Here is a 22,265-nt window from a genome sequence, read left to right as displayed (position 1 = left end):
CATTCGAACGGTGAAAACCACATTCGAGTGATGCATTCAGGGTCTTATGTTCAGAAGGTTGGAAAACCAAAGTGTTTCAATAAGACACTCTCTTTTTAAACGCATGCTCTCCCGTCTCTCTCTTTGATATCACATGAATAGCAGCAGGTCCTCTCTATCTGCAGTCCTATCAGCAAGAGCCTCACATAGCCTCTTGCTATCAACACTTTCCCAGAAAGCGTGTCTGAAGTGAAATGGCTTGAATAATCAAGAGAGTTTAAGTGGACTTTGAAGAAGTGCCCGTTCAACTTCCATTTGAGGCACTCAGAGGCATGAAACAGCCAAGCAGCTGCCGTCACCTCAGACCAAAACACTTTTATTGCTGCTTTTGTTTCATCTCAGCACACGTGTCCTGTTACGAGACGAGACAAATCAAACTGTCCTAGGATTGTGAGACAGGTAGGGATCCAAACCTTGGTGATAATAGCGTTGTACTCAGAAGAAGTTCATTGTTGAAATCAAATGGTGCAAGAAACACGAGCAGTCAGACGATCAGACGGGTTGGAAGCAAACCTACAGATTAAAGGGCAATGTTGCACCTTTTAAAAGCCAGTCTCAATTGTGGTTTAGGGATTTAGCTGACGCTTCTCATGTAGGCTGGGACTACCAGCTAGGTCGCATTTTTGCAATAACAGTGTCTTATTCACTGACAGTGGTTGGACAGTGAATTCAATTACAAATGGAGTTCTCAAACTGCTATATAACCCTGTCACCCCAATTGAAAGTAAGCGAGAATGAATGATGCATCTTTCTAGAGTGTCATTTTACATTTTACGTTCATTTAATTGAAACAGTATTGAAATGAGACCTGGATGAACTGGTTTAGTTTGGTTCCCACAACTATGAGTTCATATCTTTGCTAAATTTTCTCGATTGTCATGTCTCCAAATCGTCGACTATTTTGTTATATTTATGTTCTGCCCGCCACGCCTAACCAGGGTGGTTTCACAGTTTGAGTTTTTTCTCCACCTCACAGTTTAATTTGTATTGTTAACCTCCTGTTGCGATCTGTTAACACATCCTACAATGAGCCTTAATTCCTTTATCACGTTTGCCACAAGCAAGCAATAAGCAGGAGTGTGAGGGTGAGAAAATCTTCCTGTGAGAGAAGTGAGATATTAAAATGAGAGCTGCTATTCTTTTACCCCTGTGATGAGGGCAACATTAGTGGGATTAGTGGAGGGAGATGTGGGAGAGGGGATAAGACTCAAAGTGACTTCAGATTCTTTGTGGAAAGAATTTTGATTCTGCAAAGGTTACTCTGCCGTTACGAAAGCCAATTCTACCACAGGAAAGCTGTAGTGGCAAAGAACTACAGAGAGCAAAGGATAACAATACTACTAGACGAAGGGCTTTAGTGTGCTTGAAACAAACTTGTTCGTAAGACCGGACAAAAAGCCTACTATACCTACCCCTGTCTGCATCTCACTGCCTCCCTGGTCTCTCTCCGTGAATGCTGTTTTTTGCGGATCTTTGTAGGCTCCATGCAGTGACTTGTGCAGATGGGCACTCCTCAAAGGCATTCATGCTGTTGCACTCATTTCTACACACACGTTGGGCCTTTCTCAAACATGCTGATGTTTAGCATGTCATTTTTAGCATGTTCATGTTAGCACTTGCTTATGGAGTGCTGCAGGAGTGAGTCCTAAAACCCAGAAATTAGTTTTTTTCCGGTCAATGGGATTCTTGAATGGGTTTTTGGTTAGATGCCTGAGATAAAGTCTGTGGTTAACACAAGCTTAAGAGATTTTCATGTTTTGTTGATACAAAATACGTCAGTAAATACCCCAATCAGGAATTCTGAAGGTTTGACGTGTCTTAAAAAAGACAGTTGCTAACAACCAGCTAAATGAGACTACAGTGGTTGTCGGGGACATTAAACGTCTTCATGCCGAACACGGAAAGTCATCAACTCACTAGTCCGCCTTTACAGCCTCGTTGTGTGTCTGTCTGTCTATATATCTACATCTATGTGTAGTCTCTTAGTTAAGCTCAGTGGTGGTGACGTTGAAGTAATGCGACCGTGGTGTAGTTCGTTTATAGCCGTTACCTTTTTACTTCTGCCGATTCCAGTTACGCTTCAAAAATCATAAAAGTGGAGTTCATTAGTGAAGATTATCTCACTGAACAAGACGTTTAAGTATCATAAACTTTTGTTTGCCAGTTTATTTTCTGCAATAATCCTAAATCCGATGGAAAAAATCTCATCGGCTTTTAGTCGAGGGAACCAGGGCGAAGCTAACTTCCGGGTTTGCCTATAAAAATGCGTCATCCCTGCAGCACTCTATTAGCACTAGATTAAAGTCAGCTGAGACTGATGGGAACGTAATTAGTTTTGCAGGTAAAGTATTTGACAAATGACCTGATGGTGGCGCTGTGCGAAAAGTCAGGAGAATGGAACTAGAGGTGAAGTCCGGGGTTGAAGGTCTGTAGCAAATTTGAATTAAAATCCATCCAATAGTTGTCAAGATATTTAAGTCTGGACGAACTTAGTGGAACTCCAACAGATCACGTGTCTAATGCAGCAACATTACCGGTTAAATTATAACATCTTTGAAATGTCCTTTGCTTCCTGGGTGGCCTGTAGAATTTGACGAGTTCCCATTAAAATGCAACATGACTGACTTCCATTCGACCCGCAGATTGTCCCCTATTTACTCCGTGTGCTGCAGCTTCCTGTGCGTCGTCAGTTAAACATGCTTCTGAGCTTCAATTTCTCTTGCTAATCTGCCCGAGTGCTGACACTGTGTCGTTATCCCCCCCCTGCAGGAGTCACCCTCTTTGTGGCACTTTATGACTACGAGGCACGGACAGAGGACGACCTCAGCTTCAGGAAAGGAGAGAGGTTCCAGATAATCAACAGCACGTAAGTCGCTTACAGCTGCTTATCAGACTGCCTGCACTTGGGGGGGAATGCGAGGGGATGACGCTGCTGGAGGGGAGCAGACAGGACGAGGTAAAAGTGGCAGCTTGTACATGGAAAACAAGCGTTTTGGTTTCTTAATGTGGAGCAAGGTTTGTCGAAGTATTAAATTTTAAACATTCAGCTGTTTACAACCAACCTGGCAGTCCCAACACTGAAAACTGAATTATTTTACACGTGGAGAAAAGAAAAAAAAAGGCCTAGATGCAGTGATAATTGCTAAGACAGCCAGAATTGGTAGCAGCTTCATATCGGGGTTTAATATTAAAGGGTGCAAAGCTTCTCAGATGAGGTCAAAGTGGGGGCTTGAACATGCAAACACAGTTTATTTAAGGTTTACACAGGGTGGAGCAGGGTTTCCAGCCAGCAGTGATGAGTGTGGTGTTCCTGCAAGACTTCTCTCTGAGCTCGGACAGGAAGTGCCCTGTTACACTTACAGCGATGCTGGCTAGTCTTTCTTCCAGTCAGCAGAACGCCAGACGACCAGTGTGTGTGTGTGTGTGTGTGTGTGTGTGTGTGTGTGTGTGTGTGTGTGTGTGTGGATGGGAGGCGAGGCAGCTCTTTAACCATCCTGGCCTCAGCTTGCGTTTGGTTTTCCTGCTCTTTCCGTCCACATGAGGCTGTGTCTCCAGCCTGCTGGTGTTTGTTTGGGTTTCTGCAGTGGTGCAGTGACATTTGAGGAGGTGGGGGAGACTGCTGGGTCTGTGCTCTGACCCTATTCTCCTTGTACTTTTTTCGTTGTAATTAGTGCGTGCACTGCGGACTTCTGATTTCTGTGCAAATAGGTGAACACACAGCCAGTGGAATGACACAGTATTCAGTATGAATTCTGAATAACTAAGTGAAAGGCCTAGGGTTTAGTTTCACATAGAAGTCATTCTTGTGGTTCCTCAAGTGAAACCAAACTGAAACTATGGGAATTATATATATATATATATATATATATATATATATATATATATATATGAACATAGTTAGTAACACAGTTACTTTTTTGTAGAATTAAAATGTTTTTTTAATCAGAAACGAGGCAAAATACCGACAAATACCAGCATTGCATAAATACGACTTTCTGAATTTTCCTTTTATTCCCCAAAGCAACACTGCTGTTTTTATTTGAATTATAAAATCGCTTCAAACTGTAAACACATTTCCGTTTTACAGTATGAGACCCAGAAAATAGTATTTATAGTAAAATAGTAACCGCAGTCTCCACATTCACTGAGAAAAGGCACAAATGCAAAGATCAATCTTGGGATTTTAGAAATCTATATTAGATCATTCCTCTGAATATCACCATTAATCCGATCAGTCCAACATTCGGTCCAGCAAAATCCTGTATCGTGTAATCTGCTGCTTACAATACTTACAGTCATTTTAGTTTCACTGATACAATCCTGATGATGATGATGATAGAGAGGGTTGTTTTTGAATGATCCCCGCCTTTACTATCTTATCTTCGGTTAATGTTTAATTCTAGCATATTTTTAGGAAAATATCATAATTACACATTGACTGTCAAAGTTAAAATATAGTAAAGTTAAGTAGTTTAAATAGTCAGCCCCAAGTAGTGAGATAAGATCTTCCTCTCAGCAACCAATCAGAGTAATGGGGCAAAGGTGCAAGGGTTTAGGTCTGAGTTTTTGGGGTTTTTAGTTACCCGGGAGGAGTTACGTCCTACAGCTGAACTTCGGCCCTGGTACTGTAGGGCAGCCTGTCTGCAGCCTGAGAGGTGAAATTCAGGGGAAAAAAAACCGCCCAAAGTGGAAATCACACCCTTGGTTATGTGTTAACAAAACATAAATATTCAGAAAACGTACACGTCTCGTCTTTGACTCTAATACTGTACGCGTAGTTCTAATAACGCTAGTTAATGCAGCATTAATGTTTCTATTAGTGGATTTATTGATGTTCTCCTCTACGCACGCACAAACTGAGCCTCAGATATAAAATGTTAATGCTCATGCCATACAAGCCGGCTTCTGATGAACTCCCTCCCTTATCACCTCAGCCTTTGGCCCAGCAAGGTCAGTCTTCCTCCTCACCACACCCAGAATGCATCCTGTCCCAGCCGGCGTCTCGCACATTCCTCCACACACCTCGGTCCCTGCTGGGCCTCAGCCAGAGCAGGAAGACACCGTCATGAGAGCCTAGACTCCCTCCTCTTCCTCCGCCTTAGCAGGGGGCCAGAAAGAGCTGCATCTTCACCACCCCTCCTCTCACCTCACTGCCTCAACTAGCCTCAAATCTGGACTGGGCTTCTTCCAGCCGCCCCCACACTGACCCCTGCTGGACAAAGGTGGTAAAAAGCCTAAAATCCTCATCTGCTCCAGCCCGTCGGAGCTGGCAGGGCCTCCCAGGGCGCCACCGCCTCAGCTGACAGAAGGCACTGTTGTCCCTTTTTGTTTTGTGATGGCATCCTCCAGGAAACAGGCCTCCATCCCTGAATGTTTATAAGGCACCGCATTCAGCTCAGGCTTTTTATAACCCACTGTGAGCGTGTTATTGTGAAGCTTCATCGGACACAATCAGGAAATAGCTCCAGTTTTTACAGAATTCTACAAGTCTTCGCTGTAAGTTGATTAAATTAGCATTGTTCCCATTCAACTGCAGGCCATGAATAAACACACTGTTGTTGTGTTGTGAATGGCTGCCTGTGCTGTGTTACTCATCTCACTCGACACAGTCCTGTGTTTAATTATTCTCTCATCGGCAGTCACCGTGGGGGGAGAGAGGATTTGAATCCATTTGGAGACAGGAGGGAGGTTCTTTGTTTACTCTTGTTGTTGTTTTCTGTCTTTTTGCGGTTGGTTTAAGGAGGGGGGGGGGGGTTGTTTCTGGAGACAAAAGAGGCAGCGGGACAGACTGGGGCCCACCCCACCCCGTCTGTTTATGTGTCTCCAACTCCACGCAAACACACACATACCCACATGTCTCTCACACCGCACATCCTCTTACTCCTGCATACTTTTCTCTCTCAGAAGGCAGATTGTTGAGACTCCATCTTTCCCTCCCTCCCTCCCTCCCTCCTGAGGGATTCTCCATGAACAAAGGGAAGCAGGACTGTTTCTGCCTGGGATGTCGTCCCCAGGCGACCCCCCCACCCTCCTCCCCCATCATGGCTTTATTGAGCATAAATGAAGGAGTCTCTTTTTCTGTCTTTAGCAACCCTTTCACACACACACACACACACACACACACTCCCCCCTGGTGTGTGAGGGATGTGGTAAAACACCGGGTGGTACAGTGTGTCAGAGAGACATTGTCAAAGCCCCGGGATGGGGGGGGGGGCGGGGGGGCGTTCACGTGAAAGCATTGGTAATGATGGTGAACCACTACTGCTGGCTGTCCCTTAAGGGCAGCCAGATATTGATGTGTGTGAAGAGGAGAGTGAAGGAATGAAGAGAGGAAGTGAAGCAGAAGTACAGATAGAGATGAGGGGAGAGTGTGATAAAACATAAATGGATGTTCGTAACATAGAAAACTCCACCCTCAGCTTGTCCGCTGCCTTATCCACCTCTAGTTACAGGATACTATGTGTTATCTGTATTTATTCTACTTGTCAAGAAATCCCATGAAAAGATCAAAACCAAGAGTGTGTTAGTTACTCTGAGGTTTGACTGGAGCTCTTTCAGCTAGCCCAATGGCATCCATCTCTGGACCGGAGACTTAGAAATGTGTTTAAAATGTGCGCTAGATGGGATTGGTGTTCGTGTCCGTGTGTGTTCATGGTAATGAAAGAACGTCACCAAGTGATGGTGTGGTTCATTCATGTGTTTTAGTAGTTTTTGGGCAACAGAGGAGGAAGATGTGTCTTGTACATGGCAAGGGCAATCGTGAGGCCTCCCTAGCTTCAGTAGACCGTGACGCTGCAGTGCATCATGGTCTACTAGGGGCTTCTGTGGGGGTACAAATTGATACCAAAACCTGCTCTGCTGCTTTATAGTCCATGTTTAAGTTTGATCTGCTCTAAAACCGCAGATGGGTGACAACTGAAAGGAAAAACCTTAATAAATAGGTGGAGAAGCGTTTTAACTTCCGTACAGGAAGTATCTGACGAATGGTCTTCATCTCGCCCGTCGAATTCTCGAGACTTCTGTTGAAGCTGTTCTGGAGGCTCATGATAGACTTTACTGTGACACTTTTTACTTTTATTTGTCCCCTGTTATTGACAGGAGCAAAAAAAAAAAAACAACATATCAGGCTGAAAGTGTGGTATGATTGATTGTCTGTCACTTGTCATTTTAGTGACCACCTCAGATGGGACGAGCACAGAAAGTCAGCCAGTAAACTTTCCCATCTGGGGACTCATTACTTTAGCCTTTTCCTTTGAAAAAAAAAAGTCAAATATCAATATGCATTTCCAGGCATTTTAAATGTGTGAAGGTTCAGTTTGTCATGCTAATGTTTGTGATGCAACACCTCAGTGAATACGGCCAAATAAAGTCTCAGCTTTTAAAAAGGAAAGATATGAGGAAGGAAGGAGGCGTGGTGGACGTTTTGAACTCGGAGAGAGCGTCGGAAAGTGGGAATATGAAAGGAAGGAAAAGCTGAAATATGAGAGACGTTCGGTATGGAGGAAGATGAGTAGCTGAGTAAATGGACAGATGAAAGAGGGATGGATGGGCCCACAGAGAGCTGGAGGTTAGTGAGGAAGAGATGCACAGAGGACATCAGAGAAAGACACTAATGGCTGTGTGGGCGTCCAGGCTAAAGAGGTCTTAAAGGAACCTCTACTCCCTTCTCCTCCTCTGCCCTTTTCTCACTTTCTACACATTTAGCAGACACCATCTTTAACAGCGTCTAAACTGCCAAGAATGTGGGGAACCAGTTTAGCTATATTTATCTTAAAAGAAGAGTCTTTCTTCCTCCAAGTGAGATCAGTCTCGTGTCTGTACGTTAAATACTGAGCTCAAGTCGGGACGTGGCTAGCCTAGCTTAGCATAAAGACCGGAAGAAAACCTAAATATCATCCATCAAGTTCATTCGATCCCTGTTTTCTTTCTCGAACAACGTTTTGAATCAATCCCCACAGAATTCCATAGATTTGACTCAACTACTGAAAAGTATTTCTTGGCACAGTCTTGCTGTTGGAGAGAAAGACAACACATAGTTTTACAGTCAAACGGTGGACTTTTTGTAATGATTTAAAAGGTTGTTAAACTATTGTTAAATTTAAGAAACCGTGTACAGATCGAATAATTGAACAAAGTGAGAGATACTAATGTTCATATTTAGTAGCTTCTCCCTGCTACATTTCAATGATTATTTTTTAGATGACAGTGTACATTTTGTTTAATTTTGTGACCTGAAATAAACAAATGTGTTAGCATGTGTGTATACATTGTTAGTGCAGGTGGCTGCTGGGCTAAACAGACCCCAGACCACCCCCCTCTACAGCCGCATGTTGTCCTTTTGCTTCACTCGGTCCAGACTCACTCGATCCCACGTGTTTTCCACATGGATGATGTGTTCATGTGAAATAAAGTGTATTAACATACTTCTTCTGTTTTCTCCCCGATCCTCTCTCTCCTTCAGTGAAGGGGACTGGTGGGATGCTCGCTCGCTCACCACCGGTGGCAGCGGATACATCCCCAGTAATTACGTGGCTCCAGTGGACTCCATCCAGGCTGAGGAGTAAGTAGTCTGTGTGTGAATGCTCCTCGTAGACCCACAGTACGCTGGTCCAGGACCGAGTGGTGACTTTTATCTCAAATGTGCTCTGAAGTAGCCCCAGATTAGCGGAGGCAGGAACGCAGACTGAAGTCATCGTCATCCCACAGTTTATACTGTCCCTGCAGGGTGGACGTTTCTCCTGGCCTGATAAAATGACATTTATGTGACACTATAAAGAGAAGGATTTAGAATTTGAAATGCCAGCCAGACTGTGGGTGAGAGGTAAATATAATATAATTTAGCTTCTGAACCATAAAGTTTCCCTCAGACATATGATGAGTGGAAAGGAATGAGGAAATAAAAAGTATTTTAATCCTTCCTCATCCTGCGTTTGGTTTTTGTCCGTGTGTAGCGTCGACTGCTGCCAGAGACCCGAACCACCTGCCCCCTTTCAGTCAGATTAAGGTTTCTGAGTAAAGATTCATTCAGTTCACTGTGTGGCAGAATCTCATTATGAGCCCAGTGGAGCATGCTGGGATTGAAGGAAAGGCGGGAGGTGTGGGTGCAGCTCTGCTAATCAACAGAATCAGAATCAGAAATACTTTATTGATCCCCGGGGGGGGAAATTAACAGATATATCTCTGTGAAATATGCACTTTGGTGTCGTACTGCTCACGTTTCCTCTGTTGTCTTTTTTTCTTCCGTCTCTCAGTGTAGTTTCAGTCCATGTGAGAACCACTTTGAGAAAAGTTAGGTTTTCTAGAAGTTTTACTTCTACTTCTACTCTTGTTTTTGGTAGCAGTTTCCTGAGAAACATGCTGGTAACCAAGTAATCATAATTGGATGTTTCTACTGCGCTCTGCTATGAATTAAAAGTAGAAAGACAAAAAGTATTTTTTCCCGGTTTAGAGACTGTGACTAAACAATCCCTTCTGCACAGATCTGCAGGGACAAAGGCAGCAGGCTTTGAACTAGTCACAGTCCATATGACAGGCTAGCTGCTGGGTTAGAGTCACAATAACAGAACTAAAAGCGTGAAGCCCCACTAGCACTCCCTAGTGGCTGCAATACTACTAACATCCCACATTATGAAAGTGTTGGACCCTTACAGGCAGGCTACATTGAACACATAACGTCTGCGGAGCTGGTGCTGCAACACCACGCTTTTATTTACACGAGCTGTGCGCGTGTCGGCCAATGTAGCCAAGGCGTTAGCCGAAAAAAGTCAATTTCGTCCCGAGGCTGCCGCTGAAGAAGTGGAGAAATGAGTGAAAATGGTTCATCATCTGGGGAGTACAAATGTGCTCTGTAAAGCTCACAGCAGTCATACCCAATACATGTCATTATGCCCTGTGTATTTGTGCATACATGTATTTTTTGCCAAGTGGAAATGTTGGAGGTCAGTATTAGGATTTATCTTTGGGGCACAAATCAAATCCAGACAACATTTTGCAGCTGATGTCGGAGTTTCAGGTCACCAAAAACATTTCTTCCATAAACTTTAAATACAAAACAAACTGCTGTAACACTAAGATAAAAAATTGTCAGCAGTTGGAACCATTAGGCCTCGAAAGCCACCAAAAGTTGCAGGGTTACTACAGGGAATCGAGGTCTTCTAAACCTGCCGTGTTGTCCTGTAATTGCAGCTGGTACTTTGGTAAACTGGGCCGCAAGGAAGCAGAGAGGCAGCTGCTGTCCACCGGCAACCCTCGAGGAACCTATCTCATCCGGGAGAGTGAGACCACAAAGGGTAAAACCACAGACACGCTCACACTGACAACCTCTGAGCTCTGATATTTCCCACAGGGCTTTTGTGAACTCCGGTAGTGTGTTAGCCACGGCTGAGTCTAGGACCAAATCGTTTCCGTTTTCAAGTGTCAAGTATTTAAAGCGAAGCGCTGAATGCTTGGTCGGATTCTTTAGTCTGCTGTGTGTGTCCCCCCCCCCACAGGTGCCTTCTCCTTGTCCATACGAGACTGGGACGACGTGAAGGGGGACCATGTCAAGCATTATAAGATCCGCAAGCTGGACAGCGGCGGCTACTACATCACCACCAGGGCTCAGTTTGACACGCTGCAGCAGCTGGTTCAGCACTACTCAGGTATAAACAACAAGCTTTAGACTGCTTCTGTATCTGGATAATCCTGTTAGGGTGTACTCTGGTTCATTTTAGGATGTATTTTGGTTAAATTTATAACATTTTTAGAACAAAATCTGGTTGATTTTACAACATATTTTGGTTGATTTAGATCGTATCTGGTTTAAGATATCCTAGCAGCATAATTTGTCACTTTTTCACGTATAGGAATAAAAGGTGCCACTTACCTTGAGGCAAAAATAGAAATAAATGCAAAGTAGCTGCATTAGCTGCCTTACGTGCGTCTACATGTATTTCTTTAGATTCACATTCACTTTTAATTCAGCACGACTGAGCAGTGAACAAGAGGCATAATGTCGTAGAGTAGAAAGGCGCTTTGTTAGCCCTCTTCTCGAGCAAAGGGAGGGAGTTAGTGAGTTTTGCATCGGTGTGAGCTCATCCAGATGTGTGCTCGTTCCTCCTGGCTTCGAGTGCCGTCAGGAGATGACCGCTGCATCTGTGCCGCCGACAGTTTCATAATCAGATCTGCAGGATGAGATAAGTTCGTTGTCCTCAGTTGTACTCATGCAGTCAGTGTTTCTGTCCCAATCTCTTTCTTAAGTTTGTTTCTAGGAGTAATGATGGTCTGAGTTCGTGTTCTCAGCCGAACATTTGTTCTGTTTTATCACTCTGTCTCACTCTCACTGAGAAAAGGATATTTTTCCTGTCACGCTCTAATTGGCACATTGACGTCGATATCGGATGTTTGAGCCCTAAAATCAACACCATGGATTTTCTGTATGTGCCTGCATGTTATCACCCCTCTAGATGACGTATGGAGCCGACGACACGTCTTTGCAAATAACCTTGATTCTTTTCAGGGCTTGTGTTTCCATTGCTCTATGCTTTCCTTTTTGTCTTTTTAAAGAGCTAAAGAGCATATCCGGCATCACATAACGTAGCTATTCTTCAGGTGCAACTGAATGTGGATGTGAAGGGAACAACACATTTGGCCTTGAGAATCAGTTAGGCTGCAAATCTGAATGGCGATCACATTTAAAGCGAGACTGTGTAACATTTGAAAGGACAAATAGTCCGTTCTTCTTCTTCCAGATAAAAAGTTGCGTTCATAAGCAATAAAGCAGCCTTGCTAAATTCAACACACTGCAGCCACTTGGTCTGGTTTGACCAGCAGCTAATGGTGGCTAATTTGAGTTAATATTAGCAAACTTTGGATAGATATTAATCTTCAGCTTACATTTCTGGGTCAGTTTGCTGACTCTTCACTCAATGTGCTTTGGCTGAAACCGCATTTCCACCAAGAAAATAAGTAGAATGACAAAAAATACTAAGTCAAATTCGTGAGATACTAAAGTAAAAAAAGTCAAAATTGAGTCAAAATGTTGACTTACTATCCCACGACACTATCTCATAAGAGTGTTTTATTTTTTTTTATTTCGTCTTGGCAGAAAAGGGCTTCCATAGATACACAACATACACAAGACATAAAGGCACAGCACCTCATCAGGAGACATATGTGTTGTTTTCTTGCTTCCACTCACACTCAGGCTGCTTAATGATGAAGTCTTTAAAGCTAATTCAATGAGCCAGTATGCTGTAATTGCTACTTGTGGCCACAGTGGCCGCTGTTCAGCAAAACCTGCATAGTCTGTATATGTTGTTGTCGCATCTTTCAAAATATTCTGAAAGCAGACGTTTTTGTTTGTAGGAACATGAGACAAGGCCTTTTTTTAAAACTGCTGAGGTTTGATTATTTAGGTGGCTCTGACTTTGATTCACTGGTAAAATGTTTTCTTTTTTTTTAATGAGGAAACCAAAACTGAATGTCAGACAAAATTGCTGTAACAAGTTGAATTAATTGCTCTGACTGTAGCAGCAACATAAAGATCGAACGCTGACAGACTCTTCCTTTAAAATAAAGTAAGTACTTTCATCGGGGAGTAATGGATTCAACTTATTAACTCTGATCAAAGCACAGAAATCATCATTCGAAGCTGCCACGCCTTCCTAGGAAACACTGACTGTTGTGTCGTGCGGTGTGTGGAGACGGTCCACATATTGACAGGTTTTATGACGGCCAGCAGAGTGAACATAGAGCTGTATTGATGTCTGAGTGGAGCAGCCGAGGCAGCTGGCAGGCGGCCCAGATGGGCTTTGATGGCCGAGTTGCAGGTTGAACCCTCCCACCGGTGAGACGTCGGCCTTTATCTCATCTTTACTGCCCCGTGCAAACAACGTAGGGCCTTATCGCTGGCAGCGGGGAGGAAGGGGGGGTCACTTTGTCCCTGCAGTGTTACCAACGGAAACTCTGCACTAATCCCTCGGCTTAATCAATTCAGGTAAACACGAGAGCTTCCTCCAGAGTAAAAGCAAGAGATGTTTGATTTTATGACAGACGACATGGTGTCATCAGCTAAAGTGACTACCGCACTCCACGCCAATAGAGAAGATCGAACTGGAAGCAGAGTACCACTCTGTTGCCTAAACAAGCATGGTCGTTAATTGTTCTCATGGTGCGTAAAGTCCCTGTGCTCCATCTTTGTGTTTAACCACAACTGTAGATGTACGTTTCCCAGATGAGTGACTGACGGCCGGAGCGATCTCTTTAAAGAAATTACCGTCATTATCGTAAAGTGTACGCGAGTCGTAGATGCCATTAGCCAAAGTGAGCCATAACACAGAGCCCATAGTTTTTGTACTTGCAGCATGAGATACTTATACTGCGTCTTCAATCAGCAAGATGGGGCCTCAACAAAGTGGGGAAAGCCATGCCAAAATAACATTTTACTATCACTTATCCCTAAAACATAACTGCAAAGCTACATTTATTTGTAAATCTCTAATAGTTTTTGTTTGACGTTTTTGTCTTTCGTTTTTTATTAAAGTACTCCAGTGAATTAGTATTAAATCGTTAATAATGTTGAGGGTCTTGCAAGAGTCAAAATAAAAAATGGTTAAAATCTGTGCAGAAGAGGCTCAGATATTATGACTAGTTTAGTATGGGTCAATGGTCAAAAATTACTGGATCCTACACTTCCCATAATGCAACTCAAGACTTGCGTTGATGTGTGAAATCAGTGTTCCCCTTGAAGGTGTAGGTGAAGGACTGTGACAGCACCTCCGTCTCACTGGCTCCTGTAGATGTATTCCTAGCAATAGTGTTTTATCTGGTTGATTTGATGATCAGTAAGGACCATGGAGAGCACATCACACTGATTACAGCTGGATCCCCTGACCTGAAATCAGCCTGCGTGCCATCCAGGAAGTGATTTTCAGCGTTCATGTTTACTCTGCGCTGTGTTGTCCTCGTTGCTAGTTGTGGCGTTGCTTTGAGGCTTTCCCCTCTCCTGCAGGATGCTCTGCTAACTCTCTGTACGCCTTTCTTTATGCTTTTATTCGTGCGTCGCTGTGTGCAGACCGAGCCGCCGGGCTCTGCTGCCGCTTGGTGGTTCCCTGCCACAAAGGGATGCCCCGCCTCGCCGACCTGTCTGTCAAAACCAAAGACGTGTGGGAGATCCCGCGGGAGTCGCTGCAGCTCATCAAGCGTCTAGGGAACGGGCAGTTTGGGGAGGTCTGGATGGGTACGGATCCCAGTCGCCTCCGGAAGAAGAGGCCGCATGGAAGGGGGTCACACTGAGCCAGCAGAGACTGACTCTAAAACACAAGCAAATAATCTGGCCTGGAAGGGGAGGGGATCAAATGAGAAAATGGGGCAGGAAATTTTGATAATTCTCAGTTTGGGGCTTTTTGCCAGGGAAATACTGACCCCTCCCTCCCTAAATCATCTGGAAAAACATCCAGTGTGTCAGGAGACTCTGCTCTCACAGTCTAAAGATGGCTCCCTTCCATGTCCCTCACTGCATGTTCCTCTCCCCGGTTGTTAACCCTGTGTGCCTTGCCTTCCCTCCCCCTGTAGAGAGTGCGGATGGTTTGTGCTTTAATTTAACGGGCGTGTGTGTGAACTACATCCCTGACACTGTGGGCTTGAGTCATGATGCCTGGGAGATCAGCAGAGACGCACTTGAGTTGGAAGTAAAGCTGGGGACGGGATGTTTTGCTGATGTGTTTTACGGTAAGGATGTCCTACCAAAATAAAGTACCCTGTTATTAAAGTTCACCTTGGGCCGCCCTGGAAATGTTTCCTTTCCCCTGCACTCTTAAATGTGCCAAGAAACAATTTACGATGATGAAAGCAAATGCTGTCTTATCCCTCTCCAGCATTTCTCCAGGATTTTTGTGTTTGTTTGTAACACAAAAACTAGTCATTTATTGAGTACGCTCTGCAGTATGGAACTCCAAATTTATAAAAATAAATAAAATAAATAAATAACCATAATAGAATATATACAAAACTTTATATAAACCAAACCAACCAAAGAGTTGTCTTTCTATTGGGAACATGTTTAATATCAAAACTCTGAATTAGGCAGTTAGCTGCTGTCGCTAACATTTGCTTTTTACTTTGATGCTGAGTAAAACTCAAAAGAAAAGCTAACATACCTAGTTAGCTGGCTAGCTAGGTAGCATCTGCAGCCTTGTTAGCCTAAATGACAAGAGAGGAAGTAATGCATCTTTACACTGTGTTTATTTACAGTAGCAGCTAGTTGGTCGTTGACTTTGGCATTGCCATCGTCGCTCTAGCTAACAGGAGCTAGCTGCTTAAAGTCCAATTCAAGTCCAAATGTGACTTCTTTTCAGAAAAACAAAGTACACAAAATAGAGAAATTAATATTAATATTTTTTTATATTTGATTTAATGACATTATGAGCTATTTCCTGCTTGTTATCTACAGTATTAGCATGGGCACATGCCTTGTCCTGCACCGTGGCTTGCTAAACGAGCTAGGAAATCCACGTTGAAAAGCTAATAAGTTAGTCAGCAACTACTTATCGGTAAATGGTCAGTTTAGATGCTAAATGGTGTTGTCCTTCTTCAACACTACTGCTAATAAAATTAGCTTGTAAGCTAAAGTTACCACCACACGTTTGTTTACATCATATCTCGGTGCTCCAGGCTTTTTATTTCTTCTATTCAGTAATGAACTAAATATTGGTAGAAATGAAATCTCTTCATTCAGACAATTACTTATTTCCTAATGTTGGCCATTTTGGACTTCCATACTGCAGAACATGAGGGTTTGCGTTCTTATTATCGTATTTCAGCTGGACCGATACTGAGGATAGGGCTTCTCCCAGATGACGCCCAGCCTCTGGGATCCTATTACTTCACAGCCCAGCAGGTGACCGTCACCCGCTCAGCCTCGACTCCCAAATCGTCTGCACAGCTGCATCACTAAAGAAGCCTACTCTGATTTATCAGCTTACTCTCAAATTAAACCCACAAACCCACCAAACACTTCGGGTCACCACTAATATTCCTGCACCCATTACTGTGACAGAATGAGATAAATGGAGTACTACTTTATTGGAGTGATTAAAGTGATCCTTATCTATTATGCATGTTCTGACACAGTTGCCAGAGGCGGTGCACATTGGTGGCATAGCCATGCTGTGTGACAGTAACTGGCATGCAACCAGTGCGGATCTTACGGGCCTCGCTTTTGTTAATCATCCTACAAAGGATTATCTGCTCCCGTGTTGGTGTATTGTGGCTCTCAAAGCCCTGCTGGATCGCTCTCCTGGCTTCTAAAAGCCATTTCAAATGAAGGTCCACTCTAAATCTCGTACCCATTTAATCATCCTTCAGCACAGCCCCTGTGCATGAGAATTACAGGCGAGCTGATTCTCATACCGTCTCCTGATCTCGTCCTGTGTTGCATGTTTACCTCATTGTCATTTCAAAGTGGGACTTTTCCCCCCTGCTTTTGACTACAGTCGACTCTCAGCCGCCAATCATCTCCTCAGGTTAGACAGCAGGGTTGTCGAGTCTGACTTTGAAACGACGTGATTTGAATGTGAGTCGATGTTCCCGCTGTACTGACGCCAGCATGTGTATGCGTGTGCCAGGTACGTGGAACGGCACCACTAAGGTGGCAGTGAAGACTCTGAAGCCTGGCACCATGTCCCCCGAGTCCTTCCTGGAGGAGGCTCAGATCATGAAGAAACTCCGCCATGACAAGCTGGTGCAGCTCTACGCCGTCGTGTCTGAGGAGCCCATTTACATCGTCACAGAGTACATGGGCAAAGGTAGATGAACGCAAACACATGCATATATACACATAATGTTATGTTTTCATTATACTCCCCACGCTAACAGTCTCTCATTTACTTTGTGATAATCTTGTTTTACTTGTCTATTCTATCTATTTATTGAACAGAACAGTGGTTCCCAAACTATTTTAGACCGCAGCACCCCTTCAAAGGAAAGTCATGGCAGCCAGAGCCACCCAACAAACGTGCATATATGTACACAGATGCTTATCAGTTCGAACAATTTTACATTTAATATTGTATTATATCAATATTAAGTTTAATAATATCGTCCCATTCTCAATCACAGGTGCTCTGCAGTTTTACAGATGAGTATTTAACTTAAAATAAACAACGAATGCAATTAAAAACACTAATATGTTGAGCGTATTTCTTTCATTTTTTGAGCTTATATTTAAGGTGTATAAGAACAAACAAAACAAAGAAGAGCATGTGAGGCCGAGGAGTCTCTCTCGCAATCTGTCTTCCACAAGCAGCCAAAAGCTGTCCGTTAGTGGAGCTGTTAGTCGAGTCGCGTCACGTCTGATTGGAGTTCTGCTGGTGGGATCAGGTTCAGTCCTGTCAGACTGTGTTGAGGGCTGAGATGTGTGGGCATGTCAGCGAGCCCTGTTTACCCCCCTTAAACCTTTCCGTCACTTGCTCCGATGGTCACTGTCTCTCTGACTGCTGAGCTCCTGGAAAAAAACAAAAGCCAAAAAAGCCTATTGCGTTACTATGACAACCAAGCAACCGTGAGTCGTCATGTCATTAGCTGCAGCTTAACGGCATATTAAACAGTTTTTAACACAGTGATCCTGATTATTGACTCTTTTTTGTTGTGTTTTCTGTTCTGATGACATTTTAATGTGGCGATGTGTTTAAAGAACGCAGAGTGAATTAATGATTGTCCTCAAGGCACCCCAGGGTGCCGCTGCACCTACTTATAGAAGATGACTGCAATTCGACTGTGGTCGAGGAAAGATTAGATTAGATGTTAATGTTTTCTGCCAGTGGAAATTTGGTAGTTGGTAGAAGAAGAAAAATCTACAGTATTGCTGTGGTCCAAAGTGTTTAGAGATGGCAAAAACTTTCGTTTTCAACTCTTTGACCTGAGTTGCACAGTAAAATGTGCAAAAAGCACTGCACTCTGTATATGTACTAGTGCTGGTGTGTATTTAAGGTTATGGCTCTGTGTTTTTCATTCAAACAGAAGTGTTTTTGTTCCATTCCCGTCAGAATTGCAGTAACTGTCCTGGTATGGTAAACCCTTTGTTTGAAAGTGACTGAAGATGATTAAGGCCTTCAAAACAATCCTCCAAAACACTGGAATTTACAAATCCCACAAGAAAGAGCTGCGGACGCACATTAAACACCAGAGAACACGAGAGTGGAAACTTTGATGTGCATCGCTGCGTCTGCTGCATGCAGAGGCTGCCACATCTGGGTCAGCCCGCTGAGTCGGAGGAGAGAGTGTGTCTTCAAAAAGCAGATCCAGTGTGAAATCTTTATGAATGTCGATGTATTTGTGGTGATCGTCAAGTCCCCCAGACCTCATTATCGTCATTATTGTTGATAATAGTTGATAGTTCAGACAGGCAAATTATAAACCACACGTCTCCAAAACATTCAGCTGTCAGATTGTTGCTTGTGGTGGGTAATTGCTGAATTACAAGCAGTTCCTGTAGAGGGTGGGGGGGGGGGGTGTGTCTTGTGTGTGCACTCGGACTGACATCAGACATCTGTTTATGTCTGCTGCAGGAAGCCTGCTGGACTTCTTGAAGGACGGAGAAGGACGAGGGTTGAAGCTGCCTAACCTGGTGGACATGGCAGCACAGGTACCTGGATCAGAAGACAGTGTCTGTCTCATTTGTTTCCTGCAAACAACAGAAAAGATTTCAGACTTTGGAAACATACTTAAAACTTTATTAAGTTCAACTACGGAGAGAATCTTAGAGACCAGCCTTTGTTTCTACTCGCCCCCTGTTTTTATGTTTTATTGTATTTTAGTGAGAAACCTGTTAATGCGAACTCAACACTTCCTCCATGTTCCCCTGGTGACGTCTTTATAGCCTCAAATAACTAATTCAAACCAAACTTATCAGAGAAATCGTCCTATTTTGACCTTTTTTTAGCTACTAGTTTTTAGTAGGTAATACCTTCTGAATTAAACCTTCCTTCACCCAACGGGATGCAGGAGGCTTTTTGTCCTTGATGAAACCTTTTTCTTTATTATCTATTTAGATATATTTTTGACTTTTTTGACTGAAAAAGTTACAAACAAAGTCATACTTGGATATAATCAAGTAATTATTCAGAAAAAATAAAGCTCTCTCCGTATGTATCCTGAAGCAAATCACAGCAGTATTCAACAGGAAACAATGCCACCAGTGAGTGTTGATGCAGCCGTGCTCACTGTGCTGTGCTCCAGGTGGCAGCGGGCATGGCCTACATCGAGAGGATGAACTACATCCACAGAGACCTGCGCTCCGCCAACATCCTGGTGGGAGACAACCTGGTGTGCAAGATCGCCGACTTCGGTCTGGCCAGGCTCATCGAAGACAACGAATACACCGCTCGGCAAGGTGGGGCTTCCCACTAACGCGCGATGTTAAATGCACATACTTGACGCTCCCACTCACACACGTCCGCATACTGTGTGACTGCATTAGGTCATGCAGGAAATTGTCTCAGCGGCTTGGGGGGGGGGTCACGCCCACATCAAAACGACAGCAGATAGTTAGCTGTGAAGGAGCAGACACTCCCTGCTGCAGAGAGATGGACAAAGAGTTTAGAAGGCATGTTTATTAGAAATGTTATGTTAGTTTGACCATTGCAGTGTTTTGAGCCTGATAATCAGAGTGAATCAGCTGTTTTCTGTTTGGGAGGGGGCGTTATTAGACTGACTCAAAGGTTCATTCTTGATCTTGGAAATAGTACTTACAGTTCTCTCTGGCGGCATTTACAGGATTTCTTTCAGGGCTTTCAGCCACATCTCGTGGCCTCCATTCACTGATGAAGGGCACCAGATGTGGCTGGACAGTAAGCCGTGTAGAGATTCTGGATCCGATTGGCTGTTTGTTTTGTCGTAGCGGTGAAGCAGCCATCGAAGAGAACAACACCAAACCGATTTGAAAAAATCTGATGTAGACAGCAATTCAGAGGCGTACCAAAGCTTCACCATGAAGACATTTTTCTTTCCATCACCATGTTAGAAGTAGACATTTGAGAGTTAGATTTCAGAAGCTACTCAAAGTCGGGACTTTGGTTGCCTCTCTCCTCATTTCCTGCCATTTCTCTGCTGTCTATCTTATAGCGGTTTAAACAGAATACAGCACAGAAAGTCATTTAATGAAAGGCGGCTTTCAAATGCTGCTACGAATGTGGGTCATATTCAGTGAAGTGCCAATAACGAAAGTATTGGTCAACACCCAGTATGCTGTAGATGTCCGTCGCCTCCCTGCTGGTTAACAGCTGTTCCTGTTGATGCAGTTTGTCTGTGCTCAGAAAATGCCGTCATTATGTTTTCTTCTCCCTTTGACACATCAGATCGTTTTGCTGTCAGTTGGCATTCAGCCTAACTTGACTCAACTTTATAGCAGTGTTAGTAATGGTGATTAACCTCCTTAACTTCCTGAAGTAAGATTTGTAAAATGTGGCAGCAGCTGGGATAGTGTTGGACAAATACAAAGACTTATCACAGCACGGCTCTTTACCAAACACGTGTTTTGTCACAAGAAAGACGGCGAGTTCAGCTGCCGACGCTCACTTCATCTCTGCTCTCCTACAGGTGCAAAGTTCCCCATCAAGTGGACCGCCCCGGAGGCTGCGCTGTACGGGAAGTTCACCATCAAGTCGGACGTGTGGTCGTTTGGCATCTTGCTGACAGAGCTGGTCACCAAGGGTCGGGTGCCTTACCCAGGTGAGGGGGGGGGGGGGGGCGTTAAACAGACAGCGGAGAGGTTTCACCTTGAGCCACTCTGGGACACGATAAGAAGAAGCACAAGAGTTGTTACCAAAGCACACACAGCTTTTCCTATGACAGCAGACGGCCCCTCCTGTGTTTATGGGAGTAAAAGGTTCTTTAATGCTCGGGTAACCTTCCAGAAGCCCTGCCAGAATGTGAGATAACCCTTAATTACTGCAGCTCGCCCTGTGGGACGACTAAAAGAGACAGCGAGGGGGAGGCCGGGCCGGGCCGGGCCGGGCCGGGGCTCAGAGAGTACGCAGAGTGCAGCTCCACACATGGAGGGAAACACATGTTTGTCCAGATGGGGCTGGTGATCTGGTTGTGCTTCAGGGAGAAAGTGAGGAAGGTTAGCACGCAATGGGCCGAATGGAGCAGCATCGTGCTAACAGATGTGTCAGCAGCTTTCTGAGGCCGCCTCTGGGCCCTTGACAGGGGTGGGTAGTAGCCAAATTGTGTATTCAAGAAAAAATACTGTTACTTTACTCAAGTAGAAGTAGTCATCAAAAAAAACTACTTGTGTGTAACTTTATGAGTAAAAGACACAGGCACTCTGCTGTCTTGTTTCCACTTCTTTTATGTGGACATGACGGATGGTCTTCCTCAGTCTTCCCCAAAATATACTTCTTCTCCCAGCTAATAACTCTTTCAGTACGCCCCCCCCCCCAACCCTGATGCCTGATATACTGCACATATTTAGTGTTAAACTACTGACTAGTTACCTTTTACAGTAATTTCAGGATAATCTGGCGACGAAGACGCCTGCGAGTTCGCCTGCGGTTTGCATTTTCTAACAGCCGGCTGGAGAGTGCCCGTGGTGCACTCACTCACCTTCCGTGTGTGTTGTTTCATTTGTAGGCATGAACAACCGAGAGGTGCTGGAGCAGGTGGAGCGAGGCTACAGGATGCCGTGCCCCCAGGACTGCCCCATCTCGCTGCACGAGCTGATGCTGCAGTGCTGGAAGAAGGACGCGGAGGAGCGGCCCACCTTCGAGTACCTGCAAGCCTTCTTGGAGGACTACTTCACAGCCACCGAGCCTCAGTACCAGCCCGGGGACAACCTCTAAACCCCCTCTCCCGCTTGGGTGTCGGCTCAGGAGCTGGGGCAGGACTGGCCGTCAGAGCTGTTACGAAACTCTTCCCAGCCAGGCCTTTTTATTTTAGGGATCTGTACAGCTTCCTCAGCTCAACCCGAGCATTTCAGTTCCACCACCAACCCCCGAAACACAACCCTCAGTCTCCGACACGCCCCCCCCCCCCCCGGTGTCTGAACTGCAAATGCGATGAATACGGAAGTGGAGGAGGTGAAGTGGAGGATGTGGACGGAGTTAACTGGGGTTGTGGAAAATGCAACAAAATACCTGTATTCAGTGTAAATAAGAAAGGCTTGTTTTAGTTTCTTTGTTTGCTTCTGTTTGAGATTTTTTATTTTCTCCTGCACAAAATAATAATAATAATGATAAAAATGACAAAGG

At 44.3% G+C, this 22,265-nt stretch overlaps 1 protein-coding gene across 1 annotated transcript in view; it reads left to right on the top strand.

Moving 5' to 3' along the window:
* fynb (FYN proto-oncogene, Src family tyrosine kinase b) overlaps positions 1 to 21,880 on the top strand; it is a 58,519-nt gene extending 36,639 nt beyond the window's left edge. Inside the window, exons 4-13 of the mRNA XM_070925705.1 lie at positions 2,809 to 2,905; positions 8,501 to 8,599; positions 10,225 to 10,328; positions 10,530 to 10,679; positions 14,093 to 14,257; positions 16,644 to 16,823; positions 18,585 to 18,661; positions 19,255 to 19,408; positions 20,614 to 20,745; positions 21,649 to 21,880. Of these exons, the coding sequence (XP_070781806.1) occupies positions 2,809 to 2,905; positions 8,501 to 8,599; positions 10,225 to 10,328; positions 10,530 to 10,679; positions 14,093 to 14,257; positions 16,644 to 16,823; positions 18,585 to 18,661; positions 19,255 to 19,408; positions 20,614 to 20,745; positions 21,649 to 21,857 (1,367 nt within the window). The 3' untranslated portion in view covers positions 21,858 to 21,880. The remainder of the gene's footprint in view (positions 1 to 2,808; positions 2,906 to 8,500; positions 8,600 to 10,224; positions 10,329 to 10,529; positions 10,680 to 14,092; positions 14,258 to 16,643; positions 16,824 to 18,584; positions 18,662 to 19,254; positions 19,409 to 20,613; positions 20,746 to 21,648) is intronic.
* The last annotated feature ends 385 nt before the right edge of the window (positions 21,881 to 22,265 follow it).

The sequence above is a fragment of the Enoplosus armatus genome, chromosome 19, assembly GCF_043641665.1.
Source record: "Enoplosus armatus isolate fEnoArm2 chromosome 19, fEnoArm2.hap1, whole genome shotgun sequence".
Taxonomy (NCBI): Eukaryota; Metazoa; Chordata; class Actinopteri; order Centrarchiformes; family Enoplosidae; genus Enoplosus; species Enoplosus armatus.
Note: the sequence above shows the minus strand (reverse complement) of the source record. Positions and strands in the feature narration are given on the sequence as shown.